The 22,063-nt window shown below is 59.5% G+C and overlaps 4 protein-coding genes across 8 annotated transcripts; 1 reads left to right on the top strand and 3 right to left on the bottom strand.

The window, feature by feature from the left end:
* Positions 1-1,715: 1,715 nt before the first annotated feature.
* Positions 1,716-7,603, bottom strand: ARHGDIA (Rho GDP dissociation inhibitor alpha). 3 transcript variants are annotated; one of them, XM_030461782.1, is made up of 6 exons: positions 7,512-7,603; positions 4,349-4,554; positions 4,000-4,083; positions 3,653-3,729; positions 3,417-3,480; positions 1,716-3,144 (listed from the first exon to the last, which is right to left on the bottom strand). In XM_030461782.1, the coding sequence occupies exons 2-6, from the start codon at positions 4,536-4,538 to the stop codon at positions 2,945-2,947; spliced, it is 615 nt and encodes a 204-aa protein (XP_030317642.1). In that variant the 5' UTR covers positions 4,539-4,554; positions 7,512-7,603; the 3' UTR covers positions 1,716-2,944. The 3 variants fall into 3 exon arrangements, with proteins under 3 accessions (XP_030317642.1, XP_030317643.1, XP_030317644.1); XM_030461783.1 differs by lacking the exon at positions 7,512-7,603 and adding an exon at positions 7,195-7,222; XM_030461784.1 differs by lacking the exon at positions 7,512-7,603 and adding an exon at positions 6,364-6,387.
* Positions 7,604-7,747: 144 nt separating this feature from the next.
* On the bottom strand, positions 7,748-11,397 carry ALYREF (Aly/REF export factor). Its single transcript, XM_030461780.1, has 6 exons — positions 11,097-11,397; positions 10,785-10,916; positions 9,047-9,194; positions 8,910-8,973; positions 8,587-8,767; positions 7,748-7,976 (listed from the first exon to the last, which is right to left on the bottom strand). The coding sequence occupies exons 1-6, from the start codon at positions 11,328-11,330 to the stop codon at positions 7,962-7,964; spliced, it is 774 nt and encodes a 257-aa protein (XP_030317640.1). The 5' UTR covers positions 11,331-11,397; the 3' UTR covers positions 7,748-7,961.
* A 35-nt stretch (positions 11,398-11,432) lies between these two features.
* Positions 11,433-11,946, top strand: ANAPC11 (anaphase promoting complex subunit 11). Of its 2 annotated transcripts, none has more exons than XM_030461785.1 (2): positions 11,433-11,576; positions 11,738-11,946. In XM_030461785.1, exons 1-2 carry the CDS (start codon positions 11,468-11,470, stop codon positions 11,923-11,925), a joined length of 297 nt encoding a protein of 98 aa, XP_030317645.1. In that variant the 5' UTR covers positions 11,433-11,467; the 3' UTR covers positions 11,926-11,946. The 2 variants fall into 2 exon arrangements, with proteins under 2 accessions (XP_030317645.1, XP_030317646.1); XM_030461786.1 differs by having other exon boundaries at positions 11,643-11,832.
* Positions 11,947-12,361: 415 nt separating this feature from the next.
* Positions 12,362-21,994, bottom strand: PCYT2 (phosphate cytidylyltransferase 2, ethanolamine). Of its 2 annotated transcripts, XM_030461714.1 has the most exons (13): positions 21,866-21,994; positions 21,404-21,492; positions 20,561-20,722; positions 18,890-18,956; positions 18,317-18,401; positions 17,201-17,245; positions 15,834-15,972; positions 15,192-15,274; positions 14,935-15,012; positions 14,639-14,704; positions 14,317-14,382; positions 14,062-14,150; positions 12,362-13,333 (listed from the first exon to the last, which is right to left on the bottom strand). In XM_030461714.1, the coding sequence occupies exons 1-13, from the start codon at positions 21,943-21,945 to the stop codon at positions 13,243-13,245; spliced, it is 1,140 nt and encodes a 379-aa protein (XP_030317574.1). In that variant the 5' UTR covers positions 21,946-21,994; the 3' UTR covers positions 12,362-13,242. The 2 variants fall into 2 exon arrangements, with proteins under 2 accessions (XP_030317574.1, XP_030317575.1); XM_030461715.1 differs by lacking the exon at positions 17,201-17,245 and having other exon boundaries at positions 21,866-21,965.
* Between the last annotated feature and the right edge of the window lie 69 nt (positions 21,995-22,063).

The following is a 22,063-nucleotide window of genomic DNA, read 5'->3' as shown; positions in this document are numbered from 1 at the left end:
CTCAGCTCCTCTCAGCTCCGCTCAGCTCCTCTCAGCTCCGCTCAGCTCCTCTCAGCTCCTCTCAGCTCCTCTCAGCTCCGCTCAGCTCCGCTCAGCTCCTCTCAGCTCCTCTCAGCTCCTCTCAGCTCCTCTCAGCTCCTCTCAGCTCCTCTCAGTTCCTCTCAGTTCCTCTCAGCTCCTCTCAGCTCCTCTCAGCTCCTCTCAGCTCCTCTCAGCTCCTCTCAGCTCCTCTCAGCTCCTCTCAGCTCCTCTCAGCTCCTCTCAGCTCCTCTCAGCTCCGCTCAGCTCCTCTCAGCTCCGCTCAGCTCCGCTCAGCTCCTCTCAGCTCCGCTCAGCTCCTCTCAGTTCCTCTCAGCTCCGCTCAGCTCCTCTCAGTTCCTCTCAGCTCCGCTCAGCTCCTCTCAGCTCCTCTCAGCTCCTCTCAGCTCCTCTCAGCTCCTCTCAGCTCCTCTCAGCTCCGCTCAGCTCCGCTCAGCTCCTCTCAGCTCCGCTCAGCCTCCGGGTCCCGCTGAGCTCTCACGGTGGCTCTTGACCTGGGCACGCGCCATCTGCCGTGGGTTGGAACCGCGTGGGGAGACCCCAGCCCCGCACCGGCAGTTCGGTGCCGCGCTTCTCACCGCCCCGCTCGCTCCTCCCCTCCCGCTTCCCCTGCCAGGGGCCGGGTCCCAGCGCCCGGGCTGGGCTGCGCAGGGCCGGGTGTCCCGGCAGCTGCCGCGGGGGTTTCTGAGGGGCTTCTACGGGGGGCACTGAGGCTTCGGGGAAGCCCCAGGCAGCAAGAACCCTCCAGCCCTTCCTGTCCTGCCCAACTTCTGGCGTAAGCAGGCAGTGACTCACCAGTGCCCCGGGTTCTGCCATCTCTGCCTGAGCACCCACCAGCGGTCTAACGGGTGGGTTGCCAAAGCACTGTGATTGCATCAGCCGGGGTCCGGAACACGAGGGGCCTTCGTTCCCGTTACCAGCGCTGCTGGGCTCACACTAAGGGACGTGGCTGGGGTGCCGCCCCTGCACAGCTCTTGTCCCCACGGACGGGAGGCCACGGGGCACCGGCTGCTGCCTGCATCAGGATCCTTCATTGCAGCCCTTGTGCTTCCTCACCACGGCCGAGCCCCGGCGGTCCTTTTGGACCTTTTGACACTGCAGCTGCCCGGGGGTCAGGGGAGGGGCTGTGCTGTCAGCTTCACAGGTTCCCCTCGTGTTCAGCTTTCAGTGGGTCCCCTGGACGCAGAGTGGGGCCCAAATGGCCCTTCCTCAGCTTCCTCCGTGCTGTTGGTCCTGTGAAGGTGTTCCTAGCCACACTTTTCTTATCCTAAACACGGCCATGCCACGCACTCTGTAAACATCTGCAGGCTCTTATCACAGCCCCTGCTCCTGGATTCCATTCTCCAGTCCCTCCCTTCTTCCAGCTACGCAGGAATCTTGCTCTGTGCTGGCAGCTGCAGTCACTGCAGTGCAGCCAGCTCAGGCCCACAGCCCACCCACTCCTCAGCTGGCAAGAGACTCCCCCAGCCACCCCCCAGTTTGCCTCCACACACCCTCCCTCCCTTGGGCTGCACAGAGCTCACAGCATGGGACAGAACAGACACAGGAAGGAGTCAGTGGGAGCCTCCTGACCCCAGCCCAGAGCTCAGGTCCCCTCCCAGCCCAGAAGCGTGCACAGATCCCCCACAGAATGATTCCAAACAGTTCCAGGACAGAAGTAGAGTGGGCATTGGGCGGTCAGTTCAAAGATTTTATTTACTGTCATAAAAGGAGAAGCAGACGATGATTCCAAACCTGTTAACCCGGGTCTAGGATTTACAGACAATAATTCACCAAATCCAATTAACAAAAAAACCAAAACCCTCTAGGGGTGGGGGGCGGGGTTAGAGGCAGAGACGCAGCTATGAGAAAGCCACATGTACTTGGTCCCGGTTCTAGTGCGACCTCACCCCAGTGGGATCCAAACAGGAGAAGCTGGAGGTGCCGGCTCAGCCCCGGGTGTGCCAGGGGCACTGTGGCCATGGGGCAGGCTGGCGTGCTGCGGGCCGGCCACGGGGCGAGTGTCAAGGCAATAAATACTGACAGGCCAGGCACGGGGTGTCAAGGCAGAACAGAGACATAAGGCATTAACCGCTTGCTTCCGAGCGCTCACCCAGCACCAGCTCTTTGTTCATGCCAGCAGCAGCTCCAGGAACAGCTCCGTCTGACCTCAACCTGAGCAGCAGGAGGGCAGGGGCTGCTCCAGGGATTCAGTGCTCTGCAGCCGCCTGGACTGCAGCCAGGAGTGTGAGGTGACACTGTGACCCTGCAGCCCCCTGCCCTGAGGCTGCCAGGTGTCACCCCAAGTGTCACATCACCCTCCCCCCCGGAGATGCTCCGTCTCAGGTGGAGAATGGACCAGCAGCAAAGCGGGAAGTTGTGAATCTTTCCTAATAACCCATGAGGGGTGTGACCAAGGGGGTGCCATGCCAACAAATGGGGGTGGGCAGTGTTTAAAAAGTGTAACAAGGGCAGGGCCCCCTCCCCAGAGGATTCGTGTTACACATTAAGGCATCATGGTTACAGGGAACATCCACAAATGAAGCTGCCGGCATTCCCAGGACACTGATGGAAGGGCTGGACGGGATTTTAGCCAACAGGTCAGGAGCTGCCTGTCACTGGGGTTCTTCAGCAGCCCCAGGCTGCACACAGAGCAGGAAACCGTGGGCAGGAGCCCCCCAGCACAGCCACGGGGCCTGTCAGGGAGCGGGCGCTCCCCCTCAGCACAGGGAGCTGGAGGGCAGGTGCAGACAGCGCAGTCTGGGCGATGCGCTGGGGAGGGGGCACGTTACAAACCCGAGCTCTGGTCAAATGATAATGGGGGGCGACAGGTAGAAGGGTTCCAATGTCAGCACTTTGGTACAGGGGGGTTTCTACGGTAGCCACTGTCTGATTCACGCTCTCTGGGGTTTGGCTGTGGGAAGGGCTAGTCCTTCCAATCCTTCTTAATGGTCAGGTTCCACTCCCAGGACAGGTGGTCAGTCTTGTCATCATCTGTGAACTTGGATTTGATGTTGTAGCTGCCCCGGGCCAGCATGCCCTTTGGGGCTTCCTCCATGGGGGTCAGGAACTCGTACTCCTCTGCCCGGGGGCCATAGCTCCCCACCATGTACTCGGTCTTGTCAACTAGGAGGAGAAGAGGAGACATGTGGGGGCAGCTTGGGACCCCCCCGTGCACAGGTGGCTGCACTGAGGCAAGCAAGAGGTGGGTCCCTGCCACCAGGACCCACAGAGGAGCTGGGGCACACAGGTGTCACCCCCCAGCAGCTCCACCCCCTGCAGGGAGCAGCCCCCATGGCAGCAGGGTCAGGCACTATCACAGAGCAGTGGGAGTCACTGCAGCGTCCCCTCTGCTGCAGCCCTGTCCTGGGTGGGGCCCACAGGGAGCACTCACTCACTTTTGACACCTTTCCGGAACGTGTGTTGGATGTACTTCAGCCCCGACACAATCTCCCTGTTGACCTGCAGAGACAAGGAGGGCTGTAGGGGACATCTTCTGGACGTGGCACCCACCCACCCCACTTCAGGGAGGCAATTCCCTCCATCCCAGCACACCTTGGGTTTGGGCAATGCCTGCACTGCGGCTGCACCCGTCCCTTTTCCCATCCTTCAGTTTTCATATCAGAACTCTTACCCTAAAGGAAACTTTTATCCGGTATTCCACACCCTCCTTCAGCACAAATGCTTGCTTCTTGAAGCTCTCCAGGTCTCCTAGGGAGAAGGCAGAGAGCTGCTCTATGGTGTGACCAGGACCCGTGGTGTGACCAGGACTGTCAGGGATGACACCACGTGCCTGGCAGGACCCACAGTGGGTGCAGAGCAAGAGGACACTGCCACATGGTTAATTCCAGACTGTTCCTTTGTGTATGTTTGCTCCCAGGCTGCTGGGGGCTGCCCCACTGCACTGGTCCTGCAGGGACTCTGCCAGGCCCCACATCAGCCAGGGCTGGCCCAGGGCAGAGCTGGAATCCTCCTGCTCACCTGTCAAGTCCAGCTCCAGTGGGCCAGGAGCACTGGCACAGACCAAGGTCAGTTTGGTCACCACCACGTTGGGGGCATTGGGATCTGGAAGAGAAGCAAAGAGGCTTTTAAACCCCATCCCCAGTACCAACCCACATGGCTCCTTCTCTTCCCAGGACACTTCCTGAAACAGAAGGAACACCTGTGGGAACAGCATCCCCCCAAGCCAGGGTCTGTCTCCCCATGGTGTCAAGCCCACCCCATACCTCCCCAAGAGCCCCCCTGGGAAGGCCAAGGGCCACTCCCAGCCCCTGAGCCCTTGTGCCCAAGGCTCTGGCTGGAGGAGGCAGAGCTGTGGTCTGGGGCTCACCTGCAGTGACAGTGACAGCACCCAGCAGAGCCTCCTTGTATTTGCGCAGGCTCTCATCATCCTTGTCCAGCTCCTGGATCTCCTGGATGCTCTTCTGGGCAGGTGGCTTGTAGTTGACAGAGTGCTCGTCCTCCTCATTCTCCGCCGCGATCTGGGCCAGCTGCTCCGGGGTTGGCTCCTGCTCTGCCATCCTCACACAAGTTGCTCTGGGGTGGGCAGGAGGAGCATCACTGCACCCCTGTGGCCCTTCCCAGCAGTGCAGCCCCCTCTAGCTCCCCCAGAATGGATCCAGGCTCCCTCTCACTTGGGCTGGAAAAATCCAACCTCACGTTCTGGAGCAGGTCAGTGCCCCCGGGCAGGGGAACGGGCTCTGCCCCAGAGCAGCTGGGGAGTGGAGGCTTTCCCTGGAGCATGCCCCAACAACCCTGCTCACCACAGCACACAGCCCCACTGCTGGGACAAGTGCCAGGAGCCTTGGCCACAATCCAGAGATCACAGCAGAGCAATGGGATCCACCCGCTCAACACTGGAGGCTTCAGAGGGGCGGAGGAGACTCAGCTCGGGCAGCGGGACAGACCAGGGATGGAAATCACAGTCGTGGTTTGGCTTCCCCAGGCCCTGGCCGGGAGATGCCCTGCTGAGGCTGGTGACAGGCACTGCCAGCACCACCTTATAAACCTCAGGGAAAGCCAACAACACCCTCAGGAATGCCTGCTGTTCCACAGGGTGCAGGGGTCACCCTACAGCAAACAGAAACCCAGATGCTCTAAGGACCAAAACAACTCCCTCAGCCACGGCTCTGGGAAAGGTTTTTGTGCCAGAACACTTCTCAGGAATGATCTGCTGATGGAGCCGTGGGTTTCTGTCACTCTCTGCGTCCCACTCGGAATTCAGTGGTACCACGGGTGACTTGGAGCCACACTGGCTGCCCCAGCACTCGCTGTGTCTCCAACCACAACCAGAACCATAATGCTAACTGTAAGCACAGCACACATGTGCTGCAAGGTAGCTAAGCAAGGATCCACAGGGCCCAGGAGCTGCTCCTCGGTTCCATTCCTGCTCCTCCAGCCTCAGCCCAGTGGTCCCGAGATGCAGCAGCCCTGCCAGCTCCACAGAGGGGTCGGCCCAGCCCCACCCCAGCCCTCACAGGCCCTCCGACACCCACACGAGGCAAAAAACGGCTCCTCAGAGCAGCACAAGGCCCTTTTCCACCGGGGAAGTCCTGGAGATCCCCCCCCCGGGGGCAGCAACTGGTGGAACCACCTCGTCCTGCAGCCCCTCCGATGAGGCATCTGCTGCAGCTCCGAGCGGCAAGCCAGAGTTCGGCCACCGCGGCGCTGGAGAACGTATAGCCAAGGGGCTGATGGCACCAGGACTGCACCCCCTGCCCCCTCCGCACTGTCCCGGCTGCCCCGACATGCAGAGGGGACCTGGAAAGGGCCCTGCGAGAGGCGCAGCTCCTCACCCGGAGCCCCCCGTGGCTCCGGGCACCTCCCCGCACAAAACCGGAGCGGTTTTGTAGCTCCCGGCGGCTACTCGGCCGGGAGAGACTCCCAGGCTGACAGCCGCGGGCGCTTTCCGGGTCCCGGAGTCACAGGAGCCGCTTCCCACGGGGGCCGGCGCGGTTCCCCGGGACCCCCCTGGAGGAGGAGGGAGCAGCAGCCGGTGCAGAGCCTCACCTCCCGTCGGACAGACCGACGGAGACAGCTGCTCCCCGGCTGTTTTCCCCAGCCGGGATCAGGTCCCACGGCCCTGGTGGCACGGGAACGGTGACTCCCCCGAACGGACACACCAGCCCCGGGCACCCGCCATCCCGCACCACACCGGTGGACAGGAGCAGCGCCAATTCCGGCCGTCCCCACCCTTCTTCCTGTCCTGCCGTCCCCGGGAAACCTCCCACAGCCGCACTGCGAACCCGCCTGGAATCTCATCCCCTTCACAACCGTTTCTGCAGGGCCGTTCCCGCGACTGCAAACCGGCTCCAGCTGACCCACGCGTCCCCACGGGGGACGAACCGGGCTCGGATGGCTCTCGGGGCAGCAGCGAGGGCACGGGAGAAGCCTTAGGCCGAGCGCTGCCTCTGACACCGCCGAGAACTGGGGGACATCCCGGGAACCTTCATCCCGCTGGCTGCAGCCCTGGCTCACGGCTCCGGGACCGCTCTGCTGCTGCCTAGAGGAAGGCAGCACTTCAGAGATGTCCGATTTTGTTCAATCTTGGTTTGCTTTTTCTCTCGTGACACATCCCCGGACTAGCACAAGCCCGAAGACTGACCAGATGGAGCCAATCGGGCACAGCCGAACCCCGCTCAGCCCCAATCCCGGGACACGAACGGGTTCCTGAGGGAAGGGGCTGGGGCTGCAGCCGCCACCCCTGCGGTGCCCTCGGCGCTACGGACACGGACACGCCGTGAGCGCAGTCCCCTCCGCACCGCCCCGTGCCCCCGCGCTGTGACCCCCGGTGAAGCCCCCTCTGCTCAGGAGGTCCGGAGCACACGGAGCACCGCAGCAGCCCCGACAGTCCCGTCGCTCCCCGCAGCCGGAGCTCCCACGAGTTTCGCACCCGCTGCTAAGCGCCGGCGGAGTCGGGGCAGCGCTCGCCGCCCCCTAATCCGCAGGAACCGACACGGCTGCAGAACCACCGCCCCGCGGCGCCGAGGGGACAGACCGGCCCCGTCACTGCAGGAAACCGGCCCCGAGGAACCTGCTGCCCAGTTCCTTATCTCGTAACGCGAACCGTTTCAGGGAGAATCCGCCCCAGACACGGGAGCCCCAACCCCGCGGTGCTCCAAGGGCGAGAAGGGCCCGGTACTCCCCCTCACCGCAGGATCAGGCACCGGGACAGACCTGCAGGGAGGGCTCGGGGTAGCTCCCGGGGGCAGGAGCCAGCCCGGCTGCTCCGCATTACTCCTTCTCCGCGGGCCCCGTGCCCGGGAGCCCCGCTCCGGAGCGATCTCGCCGGGACAGCAGCTCTCCCCGGCCCCCAGAAGGTCGCGCAAGGGCGCTCGGGGCCCTCCGCCCGCACCCCGGCCCTTCCCGCCACCCGCAGCCAGCGGGGCGCGCCCGCCCCGGCCCCAACCCGCCCCTCCCGGGCTCCCCCCGGCCCCGCCGCTCCCTACACGCCCCTCGGTGCTCCCCGCCGTCCCGGCCCGGCCCCACCCTACCGGCCCCGCCGCTCTCCGCTGACAACGCCGCCGGGATCCGCCCAGTCGCCCGCGCGCCCCCGCACTTCCGGGACACGCCCGTCACTTCCCGTTATACCAGGCCGAGCCCCGCCCCTCTCCACGCCTCACATCCGGTCGCGGCCCGGCGCGCTGATTGGCCCGCGGGGATTGGCGCGCGAAGACAGAAGGGATCATAGAGTGGGAGCGGCCGGGAGGACAGAAGGGCGCGGGCTGGAGTCTGGGTTTATTCCGGGCCCGCAGAGGCGCCCGGCACTGGTACAAAACGGACTGCGCAGGATTAAAAAAAACCTTTACAGGGTTAAAACCTATCCCGGAACGAAACGTAAAACAAATCCCCCCGCGGCCGCCGCCGCTACCACCACCCCCCCTACAGCCCCCCGGAACTGGGAGCCGGTAGCCAGGCCGGAGTCCTCCGGCACCTGCTGCCGCTTAGCTGGTGTCCATCTGCAAGAGAAGGGAGAGCAAGGTGTCACCGGGCACCCCAAACATCCCACAGCACCCCCCTAAATGTCCTGTGACTCCCAGCTGGGGACACGGGGCTGGGAGCCCGGTCCCGGCACAGCTGCTGCCCCACACCTGTCTGGGGCACAGCAGCACCACAGAGGGCTGCTCCCCACGTCAGCTGCTCCCCACGCCAAACTCTTCTGGAATTCTAGTCCTCATCTTTGTTCCTTCCTCTCCTCCCAGTTTTTCCCCATCCCTCCAGCTCTATCTACACAAGATTTTCACCTGGCTGTGAAAATCAGACCAGAATCATTCTCAGCATCCCCAACCTCCTCCCCAACCCACAGCACCCCGCAAGCTCTCCCTCACAGTGTTTATTTTAGTTTTCCTCTTCTCCAGCCAGTTCTCTCTCTCTGGATTTTGTTTCACAGCTCCTGAGGAGCCACCTTTGAGCCCATGGGCAGGAGATGGGGGCTGCTCCTTGGCTGGAGTCAGCCACCAGGCTCTGGCAGCTCCAGACCAGTGATCCAGAGAATGCTTCCCTACTCCTGGCTGCTCCGGCTGCCCACGATTCGCAGGACGCAGCGGTGGCAGCCCCGGCAGCACTCACCCTGGCATTGTAGGCATCCAGCTGTGCGTCCAGCTCCTCTGCAGAAAGCTGCTGTTTTGAAGTCCTCCCGGCTCCTCTGCCTCTCCCTCTGCTCCCACCTCGAGTTCCTCGCCTGTTGCCGCCTCCACCGCCAAACGCTCCCGAGCCACCGCGGCTCCTGGTCATCCCCCCTCTGTTTACGCTGGGATTGTTAAACAGCAACCGGTTTAGTGCTGGTTAACCCGCCCGGCACGTGGGGGTTGCTCCACAGGAGACGGCTCCACACTCCCCACAGAGAGGGGCTGGGTGTGTCCCGCCCCACGGGTGTGTCCCACAGCCCTCACCTCTGCACCGGTCTCCTCTGTGTGTCAATCTGTGAGGTGACCAGCTGGATGTTCATGGGGCGCCCTGCGGGACAGGAACGGTCAGACAGCGGTGGGGGGGACCCTTGCTGCTCCAGCCCTGAGCCCCCCGGCCTCACCGTCCAGGGGGACACCGTTGTACTGCTTCATGGCTTTCAGGGCGTCCGCCTTCCGCTCGAAGTGCACGTCTGCCGTGCCCAGGCTGCGCCCGGACCTGTCGTAGTGCACCGCCGCCTTCTTCAGGGTCCCGAACTCAGCAAAGAGCTCCTGGGGACGAGAGGAGGAGAGCACCCTGCCCGTCAGGCCCGGCACACCTCACAGCCCAGAGCAAACCTCCAAGAGCAGCAGGAGCCTGTCAGGATTTGCCACAGCACAAGCCAGGCCCCACACTCCCCACGCAGAGCACGGCCCCTGGAGTGGCTCGAGGGATTTTCTTTTCGAGGCAAGGATTTAAAAACAGCTCAGCCCCTGCCCCACAGCACAGAGCACAGGGACGGGGGACACAGCCCCACGCCCTGCACTGCAGCTGCCAGGGACCCAAGGGACAGGCAGCACCTGCCCCACAGCAGCACAGCTTCCCCAAGAGCACCCAGGATGGGTCCCCTCCCTCCCAGCACCTGCTGGGCTGCACCCCCTCCTCACCCACTGGAGGTCACTCAACACCCAGGAGCAGCAGCTCAGCCCCTGCCCCACAGGCCCCTCCCCAGCACAGCTCCAAGGGCAGGGGGGCTCCAGGCCCCTTCCAATCCTCCCCCTGCACCAGCAGCCAGCAGGGGCACATGGCAGCACCCAGACACAGTGCTGGCAGTGGCAGACAGGGGTGAAGCCACTCGCTGAACTCTGCTGCTGGATAAACCTTGGGTGGAAACTCACAGCAGGGACACAGTGGGTCCCAGGAGCAGTGACACTGCACATTTCACACATTGGGGCCTGACCACAATGAACTAGAGACCTCGTGAAACCAAACCAGAACCGACATGAGGAGGGGGTGGTCTAAATCACGTTACCCAGGCAGTGTGTGGGCTGAACAGGTTGCTGGAGATCACCCCAGCCAAGCTGGTATAGGGGTCACTGTGGTGAAACAGCCACAGTGGGAACCCTGAAGCACAAAAATGGTGTTGTTCCCTGGGGAGGGAACCAGCAGGAATACCTGGACCAGCAGCTGGTTCACAAGGACCCAGTGACCAGCATGACCAAGCCCTTGGCAAGGGGTCAGCATTTATTTCTGCAGTCAGGGCCCACCCAGCCCCTCAGAGCCCACACCTCCAAACCCAGCCCAGGACAGGTCACACCTCGCAGAGGGGATCAGCAGGTTCTGACCCAGAGCCTGGCTGAAACAGGGGACGGAGACCTGGAAGGTGACTGGGCTGAAAGGTGAGCACCAGGGATGCTCCCACACCAGTAACACCCAGTGACACCAACAGACCCCAGAGGAACCCTTGGATACTCAGCAGAAACTGATTCTAACAAAGCTGCACAAAGGGGCCCACGACACCACGGGCTCCAGCCCTGGGAGCTCACAGAACCTCAGGAGCTCGCGTGGTTTGCCCCGGGCTCACCCCCGGCCTCCCCTGCAGCCCCGGGCTCCGGCAGAGCTGCTGGGTGGGCAATGGCTGCTGGTCTGGCTCGCAGCCCCTTTGGGGGACCAGACCCGCTGCAGGACGGACCCCGGGCACACATCCCACCCCTCGGGCGGAGCCCATCCCCCCGGAGCCCGTCCATCCCGGACAGGGACGGGAGCGGGACCAGCGGGCTCCCACTGTCACCCAGCGCACCCGACCCCCACGCAATGAATGAAACCCCCCCCCGAACGCCCCCCACGCGGGTCCAGGACGCCTCTCCAGCCCCTGCCCCCACCTGGATGTCCGCATCCGAGACGCCGAAGTCCAGGTTAGAGACGAGGAGCTTCCCGCCGGTCTCCACGCCGGCGCCCGCCCCGAAGCCGCTGTCGAACAGGTCGTGCTGCCACTTCTCGGGTAGCTGCTTCGGCTGCAAGGACAAGGGGCCATGCTGATCGCCGCCGGGACGCCGCGGGCCCCGGGCAGCCACCGGCCGCGCCGCCGCCCGTCCCCGGGCAGCAGACAAAGGGAAGGGGCCGCCGGTCCCGCTCGCCTCCCGCCGCCCCGTTCCGCCCCGCCGCTCCCCGCCCGGCCCCGCCGCGCTCCGTACCCGGCTGTATGGCGCGGGCCGGTTCCTGCCGCCGCCTCGGGACATCACCGGCCGGTTCCGCACGGGGCCGCCACCGCCCGCCCGCCCGGCTCCCACGCCGCCCCGGCCGGGCCCGCCCCCGCGGGTGGCGCCGCCCCTGCCCCGGCCTCCCCGTCCGCCGCCTCGGCCGGCCCCGCGCTGGCTCCGGTTGAGCTTGATGATGTCGTCCAGGGACATGTCCATCTTGTCGGCCATGATGGCGGCTCCGCTCCCGGGCCTGCACTTCCGGCCGCGCGGAGCCCGCGGCGGAAGCGGAAGGGCCCTGGCGGCGCGCGAGGCGCTGCGGGCGCGGGGCCTTGTGGGGCGGGGGGGGCGGCGCTTCCGGCGGCGCGATGCGGGTGCGGGTGCGGGGCTGGCACGGGGTCGCCTCTTGGCTTTGGGTGGCGAACGACGAGAACTGCGGGATCTGCCGGATGGCGTTCAACGGCTGCTGCCCCGACTGTGAGTGCGCCCCGGCCCCCGCCCCGCCCCGCCCGCCCCGCCGCTAACCGCCTGTCCGTGCCGCAGGCAAGGTGCCCGGGGACGACTGCCCGCTGGTGTGGGGGCAGTGCTCGCACTGCTTCCACATGCACTGCATCCTCAAGTGGCTGAACTCGCAGCAGGTCCAGCAGCACTGCCCCATGTGCCGGCAGGAGTGGAAGTTCAAGGAGTGACGGGGACCCGCCGGTTCTGCGGCCGGCGGCGGGAGACGGGACCCGGGACCCCCGCAGCGGGGCCGCTTTCCGCATCCCACCGCCGGCCGCCTCTCCCCCTGCCTGCCGGGCACCGGCGCGCGGTGTCTCCGCGGTGACAATAAACGTGCTGGGGTTGGCTCCATGTGCTCTGTCCTTACCGGGGATAGGGGGACGCAGGCACGCCGGTGGCTGGGGAGCTCGGGGCTGGAGCTCCCGCCTCCCTGCGGGGCCTTGTCCGGAGATGGGTTGTGTCCTGGGGCCGCGGGCGGGAGCTGCGCAGGGTACTCGGGAATGGTCCGTCCCAGCCACCACGGGCTACTGAGACCACCCCACCTATTTCAGAGCAAACGTGGATGCGGCGTTAGGGCCCAGAGAGCTAAAGGCCCAGGACACAGCAAGGCAGCCCCCTTCAAACCCTCTCGTTACGTTTTTAAGTGCATTCAGGAAAAACCTGCTGCATTAAGGACAAACCCCGTGCCCCAGAGCCCCGGATGAGCTGCCCTGGGGCCATCAGCTCCCGCAGGAGTCCCCAGCTCACAGAGACTGATTCTCAACTTTTCAACATTTTATTAACGATCAGCGACAGAAGTTCACAACAGAGCGGACACCAGAACCGGTGTGGAAGGGCAGTCTGCAGGGAGCAGCCCCAGACACCCCCTAAAGCCCCCTTTAGGGTGGGCTCAGCCCAGCCCTGGCCTCTCGGGGACAGCGGGCCAGGGGCAGCCTGGACACCACAGGTGACTCTGTCCCTCGGGTCACTCCACAAGGTGGAGGCCAGCAGCAGCAGGGAGGAGGGCTCTAAGCCCCTGGGTGCTCTCAGCTTGGGAGGGGAACCCCACAGCCCCCCAGAGACACAGCAGAACCAAGGGGCTGGTGCCAGGTACAGCCCAGAGGCTTCATCTGCTGCGGGGCTGGTGCCTGTGCAGGGGCAGCGGTGGGCATGGGGCACATTCAGGGCCCGTCAGCACTGGCCCAGCCCTGGCACCACCTCCCTCACCCAACGCTCACAGGAGGAGAAGCAGGAGCTGCATCCCTCCCCGGGGAGAAGGCTCTGGAGGGACAGCGGGGGCTTGGGCAGCCACTCCACTTCCCTCCTGCTAAAAGCCAGAAACAGCAGAAGGTAAAAGCACATCAACATGTTAAAACATTAGTTAGCATTAAAACTGTTGGGGGGCTTTGTTTTGTTTTTCTCAAATCTCCTCCTGGGGAAGGGGGCAGGGGCTGATTAACAGAGAGAATACTAGGCAGCAGGATCCCGACTCGGTGTGTCTGCATCATCAGTGCAGCAGGAGCAGCACAGCAGAGGGTGGGCAGGGATGCACCCTGTCTGCCGGCAGTGCTGTCCCCACCCGGGGGTCCCCTCCAGAGCTCTCTGCTCTTCGGGACAGGGAGGCTGTGGTGCTGTGTGACCCAGACATCAGCTCTGGGCCAGCCTAGTGCTTCTCCTCGCCCAGCCTCTTCATGGCCTCCAGCACAGCCAGCTCCTTTGCTTCCTTCTTCTGGTTCCTAGCTTCAAACTCCAGCCTGGAACAACCACAGAAGCCACAAGGTTTTCACCTGCCTGTGTCTCCAGCTGGCTAAAAGCACATGGAGGGAGGGGGCAGCGCTGCCTCCTCCCACACTGCTTTGCTCCAAAGGCTTCTCCATAATACCCGGACTCCTCTTCCAGAGCCTGCACTCAAAGCTTCCCACAGCTGTCACCATTGCTCCCAAATCCTGGGCTCCCATGCTGACCAAGCAATACTTACTCCTCCCCCTGTGGAAGGCTCAGTGTCATAATCCTCACATCAACCTTGCCTCTGACCTGAGCAGGGACCATGGGAGGTGAAGGGCTCATTTGGAGAGTTCTAAGTCTCAGCTCGACAGGGTGCTCAGACACCTCATGTAAACTGTAGTATTGCCTAGAAGGGTTGGACCAGAGGATCCTTCAGATCCCTTCCACCCTGACATTCTATGAGTCTGTGAAACTCTGATGAGTCACACGCAAAACGCCCAAGCACAGAGCTGTGTTATCCTTAGCAAAGGACACATTTTGAAGCACATTTTGAGGCAGCAACGCTCAGCTGCTCCTATTCCTGATCAGTCCTGCACACACACAGCAAGCAGCCAGCCTGAGCTATGGGTCTGAGGAACCAGTTCACTGCCTGTGCATTCAGATCACCCCTTCTCTTCCTGTCAGACCCCATGAAGCAGCCCTCGGACATGGTGGATGGAACAGTATGCAACAGAACTGGAAGATGAAGAAAGCCAACCTGTTCTTGATGATCCTTTGCACAATCAGATCTGTGGTAAGATTACTGCCACTGTCCACCAGCTGGAAAATACCACGTCGCTTTGGTTCCTGTGAGCAAACACACCAGGCTCAGCTGTGAACACCAGGCAGGACCTCGGTTTGCAGCTCTGTGGTGGAAGCTGAGCAGGAGCCATGGCAGGTCCTGCAGACAACCCTGCCAGGCACGACACAAAACATCTCCTTTGAGGCAAACAAGTTATAGGTGATAGCTTACCTTGTATGGATCAGAACCGTCCTTGTCAGGCACCACTTCTGTCATCCCATGACACACAAGCGCTACCTGAAGGAGGACACAGCTGCTGACACAATCCAGAAGATGAGAAAGACTTTGTCTGCTGCTGCAGTCACTGCAGCAGAGCCTGGAGATCAGCAGAGCCACCCCTCCTGTACCAGCATGGCAGCACATCAGCTCCCCACAATCCTGCTGAGCAGGACCACCCCTCTTTTATACCCCTGTGTCTCCCCACACCACTTTAGCTCTCTAAGGACATCACACTCCAATATCTTCACATACAACTGCATGTAAAGAACCTCACCTTGAAGTGATCCAGCAGATCAGCAGTGACAGCATAAGGGGCCCCAATTACCACTTCAGACACGTACTGTGAAAAAAAATGAGCAGATAAAGAGTCCAGACTTGGAAAAAAATAATCACCATCATAGAGGCCAACCTGCTTCTGAAACAAACCTGAGCAGAAAGTCAAATAAGGGAATGCTCCCTTATTTGAGCACACAAAAGAACTCATGCCAGGTTGTTGGCTACAGGTGAATACCACCCAGCACCAGGCAACTTCTGGGACGGTGCAGAGGCACCAACCCAACAGGCACTCACCCTGCAGGCCAAGACACTGAGTGTTCTCTCATGGATGTTCATGATGGGATAGTTCTTCCCTTTGTAGCGATTTACTTCCTAAGGCAAAGTACCAGGCACAATCAGAAGAGAGACAAAGCAGCCCCCTTTCCCACTCACTGTGAAAATCCCGTCCCAGCCCATACCTCCCATTCCTGTCCCCCAGAGCACAGCCCACTTGTTGCAGAGAGAGCAGGGGCTGACCTGCTCTGCCCTTGGACAGCACCACACACACACACCTGATCAAAGTGCAGCCCTATGATGATGTAGGGTTTCTTTGCCAGCTGGTGAACCTTCTCCAGGAAATCCACGTGCCCAATATCTGTAGACCTCTTTAAGGAAATGAAGCTGAGATGTGAAAGAAGGAAAGGGAGACAGAAACCGATACCCTGAAAAACCACAGGAACACCAACAATTTTATTTTTGCATTACTCGTTGCCTGTGTCCTAAGAAGATGCCTCCTTCCTCCTTGGGCTCAACAGGTTCTGGGCAAAAGCCAGACTTATTTCCATCTCCACCTCCACATGGACTCAGCTTTGCCTCTGCCTGGAATCTCTACCTGCTTTGGGTGTTCTGGCATGATGCCTCAAACACTGTCTGAAGGACAAAGCATCTGTTGCAGAGGCCCTGTGCAGTCCCTTGGTCTATGACAGACAGTCCTCAACGGGCTAGAGTGTGGAGGGCATCCAACTGTGTCCCTGAATCCTCCACAACTGCCACTGATCTCTCTAGAGAGGAGCTGTAGCTCGTTTCTCAGTGTCCTGTGACTAAGAAACTGCCTGTGAGAACTGCTGCCTCCTCCCCTCATGTGGACATCTACAGAAGAAAACCCCAAACAAACAAAAAGACAAACTTTCCTGACAAAACAGAGTCAAGGATACGGAACAGGTCAAAGGCTCCAGCCACGTAGATGATAGTGTCTCCCGGCTGTGGTTCCTTCCCTGATGCAAACTGGATGATCTTCTGAGATGTCTGTAGGAACTGTGAGACACCAGTCCAGGGACTGTGGCCTTTTGGCCCCTGGGAAAACACACAGCACACACACCTTTCCTTTCCAGGCTCCAGGGGGGAATTTTGGAGAACATACAAAATACAGCTGCAGATAATATGCTACCCTCAACTCACAAGTGTGTAACAACTCTGAGCAGCTCAGACCTTCTACATTCCTGCCACCAAACATCTGTGCAATCCCACAAAAGCCATTTTCAGTCTGTCAGTCTCAATGTCCCCTCAACAGCCAGCCAAGGAGATGCTGAGAAGAAAGCTCAAGAAGGAGAAAAGTGACAGGGCAGTTCTGGGATTTCCAGGAGAGGCAAGGCTTACTGGGGAAGACAACACACGACTGAGCCTCCTCTGCTCTCTCAGCCTGCCCATCACCCTGCTGAGCTGGGGGATGCCCAGAGCCCCAGCAGGCCCCTACCTCACCCCCTAACCCTGCTCTGCAAGACGCAGCTGAGACTTGGGCAAGGCACAGGGATGCAGCATGCAGGAGGGGCTCAGCTGGCAGGGGCATGCAGGGTACCTGGTACTCAGACATCCTGCCCTGATCCCAGCACTAGGAAACAGCCATGCTGGAGCAACAGATCCCATAAAGCCTGCTCAAAAAACCCAGCGTGGTGGGGAACAAAGAGGATGACTCATCCTGGTCACCAAACTCCCTTTGAGTTATAAAAAGACTCAGGCTGTAAGTCCAGATGCTGGTTAACCAGGGACAATCCAGCACCCAGGGAAAAAAGGGGCAGATAGCTCATCAGAGGAAACCCAAGAGGTGAGCTAGACCCGATGGCAGAGAACTCCAGGACTGTTCTCTGCTCCTGTAGAGCAGGCCTGTGAATCCTGCAGTACAGCATGCCAGCTACATGCCTCCTACAGAAACACTTCCCAGACCTAATGCGACACCTTTAAAAACGAGCACTAAAAGAAGCACCCACAGAGACTGACTCTAGGCTAGAACTGTGGGCACCTGGGTACCAGAGGAAGCATCAATGAAGAATCCACAAGCAAGCCAGGAAAATGGCAAAGGCTCAACGGGTGCAGCAGCTCTCTGGCACTGCTGAAGGTTCATCACTTGCTGGCCCTCTACGGCCACCCCTGCCCATCGCACTGACTACAGGAGCAGCAGACATTAATCAAGGTTGCTACTACACATGGGGGGGAAAACAAGCCTGCAACACAGGCCAGAAAGCACATCTGTAATCCTTCTCAGACAGGAAAACAACCAGATGTCCATGACCAGAACTCACATTACCTTCCCAAAGTTGTCAGTGTGCTTCCGATAGTCTAGGTCCTCATCCTGAAGGGAGATAAAGAGTCAAAATGTTTAAGCACTCACATAGCTCATCCAGCCAAGGATATGCTTGTGTGTGGCAGAGGTGCTGGGAAGTCCAGGCTCAGGCTGCACACCGCTGATCCCTGGCACTGAACGCTGACAGACTAGTTAATATCTAAAACAGCTTTGTGTCCCAGCATGAGTAAGATGAAATGTGTCCTTATCTGATCCCAGCCTGGCACCACACAGTGACAGTGGCTCTTGCCCAACTGCACCCAAGCACGTTGCACACCTAAATCTTCCCTCAACAACACCAGCCCCTGACAGGACAGTGTCCCTCCTCCTTCCAAAGACACTCCACCAGGGAAGGACCCCGATCTCTAAAACCAGACAGCAATTACTGTGCCAGAAGTTGGGAGTCGACTTCCATACTCCAGCTGAGCCAAATGACCATCTCAGCACATTGGAGGACCTCCCTCTACCCTTCAGTTCTCTTGCAGGTCCTTTGTCTCATCCCTGCTGTTATCTAGGCAATTCCATTCACTGGACTGCTTGTTTACCAAGTCAATTCAAGTCACCAACACCATTAAAACAACTTCCGTTATTTTCCTTTTGTTAGGTTACCTATCTACCAGGTTGTGAGCTGAGGAGACACAAGAAAGTTCTGGTAAGACTAGAAACAGCAGAAGGCAGAAGCATGCAGCTCAGTGGGAAGGAAGAGGACTTTCCAATCCTGGCAGCACAGGGCTGAAAGATCAATGTAGCTGCACTATGTAGTCTCACCCTTGGAGAAGCTGTGGGCTAGCCTGTAGCTCCCATCACGTTCCTGAAGCCCACACCAATCACAGGGGATCAAAGATTTTATTCCCACCCCCTCCAGCCCTTTTCCAAAGCAGCATGGGCTCAGATCACGCTGTGATCTCAGACAGGCTTAAGCAAACATAAGCAGGTTGTTTTGCTGCCACTGCCCATAATCAGCTTGCCAGTTCTCTGTGCACCTAGGAGGCAGACCCAGGAGCCATTTGGGACTGCAAAAGGAAAGAGCTGGCATACACCCTGGACTCCAAACTCCCCCCCTCAAGCCCCCTGACTCACTATGTTGCTGTGGTGAGCCTTAGTCATGAGCAGCATGCGGCCAACCAGGTCGGTAGTGGACACACCTTGGGTGCGTTTGCATTCCCTGCAGGGAGACAAGCAAAGGATAAAGCAGGAGCTACAGGAGCATACGCCTCACTCTCCTCCCACCATCACTGCAGGACTGTGACACCTGACAAATCCAAAACCACAGCTGTCCTGAGAACACCTTCCTTACACCTGCTCTTGATAGCAAGGCTAGTAGTATTCATTGCTGACCCTCTGCATCTTCTTCACACCACAGCTGCTGCTCGTATGAGGAAAACTCACCTTGCAGAGACTTCCCAGCAGAGCCAACTTCCAGTGAGGCTTCAAAACCAGAACTAGCATCTGCCAGGAACAGGCAGGCCCCACAGTCATTGTCTGCAACACCTCCCATAGCCAAAATGGTGGGAGCACCTGACAATCTGATACACGTTACAGTAAACTTAGGTGTGACCTGAAGATAGCTGTGTTTCATGACTTCCCTTCAGGGCACGAGCTCCCAGAAAAGCTGCCCAAAATGGGCTAAGAAGGCAGGCAGCCATGGGTTACCTGTATCGCCCCGCCATCTTCACCTCCTCGTAGGTATCCTTGCCATCTATTGTTAAGGTGATATCATCTGCAGGGAGAGAAAAGCCTCATAACAGTGCCCCAAGCCTTCCACACAAAAGCTGCTTGAGAACAAAGCAGCAGCTGAATAAGTCCAGCACATCCACCAGAGCAGAACTTCTGCTATCCAAACCTTTGACATATTCCACACCCCATGGCAATTCCAGGGGTGTGTGAGATCACCCTGCTTGTGGAGACATGCACCTGGGCCACCTCAGAAAAGGAGAACCAGTTGCCCTTGCAGTGAATCCAGCAGCAGGCGCAACTGATTTATTGTCTGAATGACAAACAGCTGCCATCCACATCAGGGCTAAAGAGCACTTTAACTTCTCCAGGACCAGTTTTAGCCCCTGGTTCATGTTACAACTTTTCCAGTCAATTGAACAGTCCTCCCCCAGCCAGGTCTTCTCCTCAGTCATGGCACAGTGACATCAACCCAGATCCCACTCACAGACTCAGGTGGCAGCTCTTGGAAGCCAAGGAGGGGGTTCTCACCCCCCACCTGCCCCTCAGGGCACAGGGACGGGAGAGGAGATGGCTGCAAGCACAGCTCTGCACACCAAGAGGGAGGCACAAACAGTGGGCATGCCGCTGTCACACTCCCAGTTCAGCTCAGCTATTTCAACATTTATCTTCTGCATAAACACAGCCTGGCAAAACTGAGCGTGCAAGGGAATTGTTCAGGTAGGAGTGTTGAATGATTTGGCAGAGGGGATAAATGCAGCAAACTGGAGCAAAGGCCACGAGTGCTTCTCTGCTGCCATAATCCCTCACCAGGTCTAGTGAAGGATCACACACCCCAAACATGTGCTCAGGGCAGGCAATTAAGTCAACAAGGAATTTGGTAATCACCCTGTCCATGTGAAAAAGTACATCTACCTCCTAGAAGATTAATGATTAATTTAAGGCAATATTTGGCCTATCAGTAGCAGGTGGCTAGGGTCAGATGAGAAGGATCCATGAAATGAGTGCAAAGACTACTCCTGATAAAACCAAAAAAATCCCTGAAGAGGGGCTGATGCTGCAGGAACACGAGGAGCAGTCCCAGGAAGGGACAGAGTACACCAACTCTCTTTCCTCAAGACACTGGTTCTCGTCAGTGACTGAAAACTGAACAGTGTCCATAACAAGAACTAGGTCTCTGACCACACAGCCAGCTAAGCCCTTGAACAGCTTACCAGCTGGATGGAGGGACAGAAGCTTTTCAGATCTGATCTCATCACAAGATAAGTCAATATAAACATGATTGTATTTCTGCACACTAACATCTTAAACAGTTTTTTTCACATTTAAGTTTTGTAAACTACTATGTTCCCACCCTCCAATTTCTGCTGGTGATAAGGACAGCCTCGGGCTAGCTGTCAGGTAACATATTTCACCTTTCTAAGTGAAAAAGATGCTTAAATCCAAGGGTTCTGTTCACTCTTGGGCCCTCAACACATGAAGCACCAGCAGCAGCCAGATGGCCAGTGCAGGTGTTGGCGAGAAAAACCTCTGTGCATAAGGCATCCACTGATGGCCACCACGCTTTTCAGTTTGCTACAGGGAACCCAGGAGCACGCAAGCCCTGGAGGGCCTGTGTCAACATGGCTGTCACCTCAGAATACCACTCACCACCATGCACACAGAAGTCACAGTTGTATTTGTCCAGGGTTTCCAGTGTGGTGACATATGGAGCTCCTGGAGCAATCTCATCCACCCACTTGATGGCTTGCACCATTTTGTACCTCTCCTCCTGTGTAAAGACAGGGGGGCCCTTGTGCTTGGCAATCTCCTCTGAGTGAGAAACAGAAAAAAACAGTTAGAAGCATGTACTGTGGCTGCAAAGCCACTCACCTACAGGAGCCTCAATCTGCTGGGAATTGGTTTGTGGTAGAGAAGGTAACACCATCTAGATCAGAAACAATTTGAATTTGTGTGTTTCTAAAGTATGTGACAAGAGCCCTGGAATTCACTCAGAGGGCAAAAGGTCTCAGTGCCTCCCTGCACCTAATAATTTCCTACAGAGTGGTGGATCCAGGCCTCCTGGCAGCCCTCAAGGGGAAATGCCCCTTTTTTAACAGTAGCTTCATGCTATGCTTGGTTCACAAATATCCATAAACCAATATAAAATCCATCTTCCCACTCAAGAACTAGTTCCCAGCCCTCGCTTTCATTTGGGCTTGAAGCAAGTTTTCTCCAGACAGTAATTAATTTTGGAACATCAGCTCTGCCGTTTGCACCTATTACCCCACTCCAATTTTCAACTGTTTCATCTGTTTTTACCGCACAGAATGCAGGTCACCCCCAAACGAAGCCCGCGAGCTCTGAACTACCACATCCTCCCTCACCTCCTTGCAAGGCCGCTGCTCCTCGAGGAGATGCAGGAAGGAGCCCGCTCGCTGTCAGGCAACCTCTGTTCCCTCAGGGTTAACATTTCTGGGTGATTTGGGGTGAACAGCCGTGAAAACCTCTTACCATCGGTGTGGACTCCAACGATCAGGTAATCCCCCATAGCCCGAGCCTGGCGCAGCTGGTTGGAGTGTCCGTAGTGCACCATGTCATAGCTAGAGAGACAAGGGCGGGTTCAGCCCCGGACATCGGACTGTGGCGGCAGCAGGTGACTCCCGGACCCTCCCCAAGCCGCAGTCTCCCTGTCACCGGCAGCGATGGCAACGGCAGCGGCCGGCGGCGCGGGGAAGGGGCAGCGCTCCCCCGGTCACCGAGACCCGGCTGCAGCCCCGGCGCTTCACCAGGGACGCTGCGGCGGGGCCAGAGGTCTCTCCCCGGCTCCGGAACCCGTGACGCCCGCAGCGCCGCGGTGAGGGCCCCGACCCCCGGAGCCCCGCTCTTCCCCCGGGCCCAGCCCGCCGCGGTGACAGAGGAGCCGGAGGCACCAGTGCAGCCAAAGCCGTTTATTATCCCGCCCGCCGCACTCACCATCCGTCACACCAGACGCGCACTGATCTGGCCCCCGCCGCTCCGCCCGCACCGCCACCCGCCGCCCCGTTGCGCAGCATGGCCGCGCTGACAGACCCAGCCGGGGACACCGGCCCCAGCCCCGGCCCCGGCCCCTCCCGCCCGCCCCGCCCCACCGCCATTTTGGGGGCCGCCCCTCTGTCCGCCAGATCCCGCCCC

Source organism: Calypte anna, chromosome 18 (genome assembly GCF_003957555.1).
Source record: "Calypte anna isolate BGI_N300 chromosome 18, bCalAnn1_v1.p, whole genome shotgun sequence".
NCBI classification, from domain to species: domain Eukaryota; kingdom Metazoa; phylum Chordata; class Aves; order Apodiformes; family Trochilidae; genus Calypte; species Calypte anna.
Note: the sequence above shows the minus strand (reverse complement) of the source record. Positions and strands in the feature narration are given on the sequence as shown.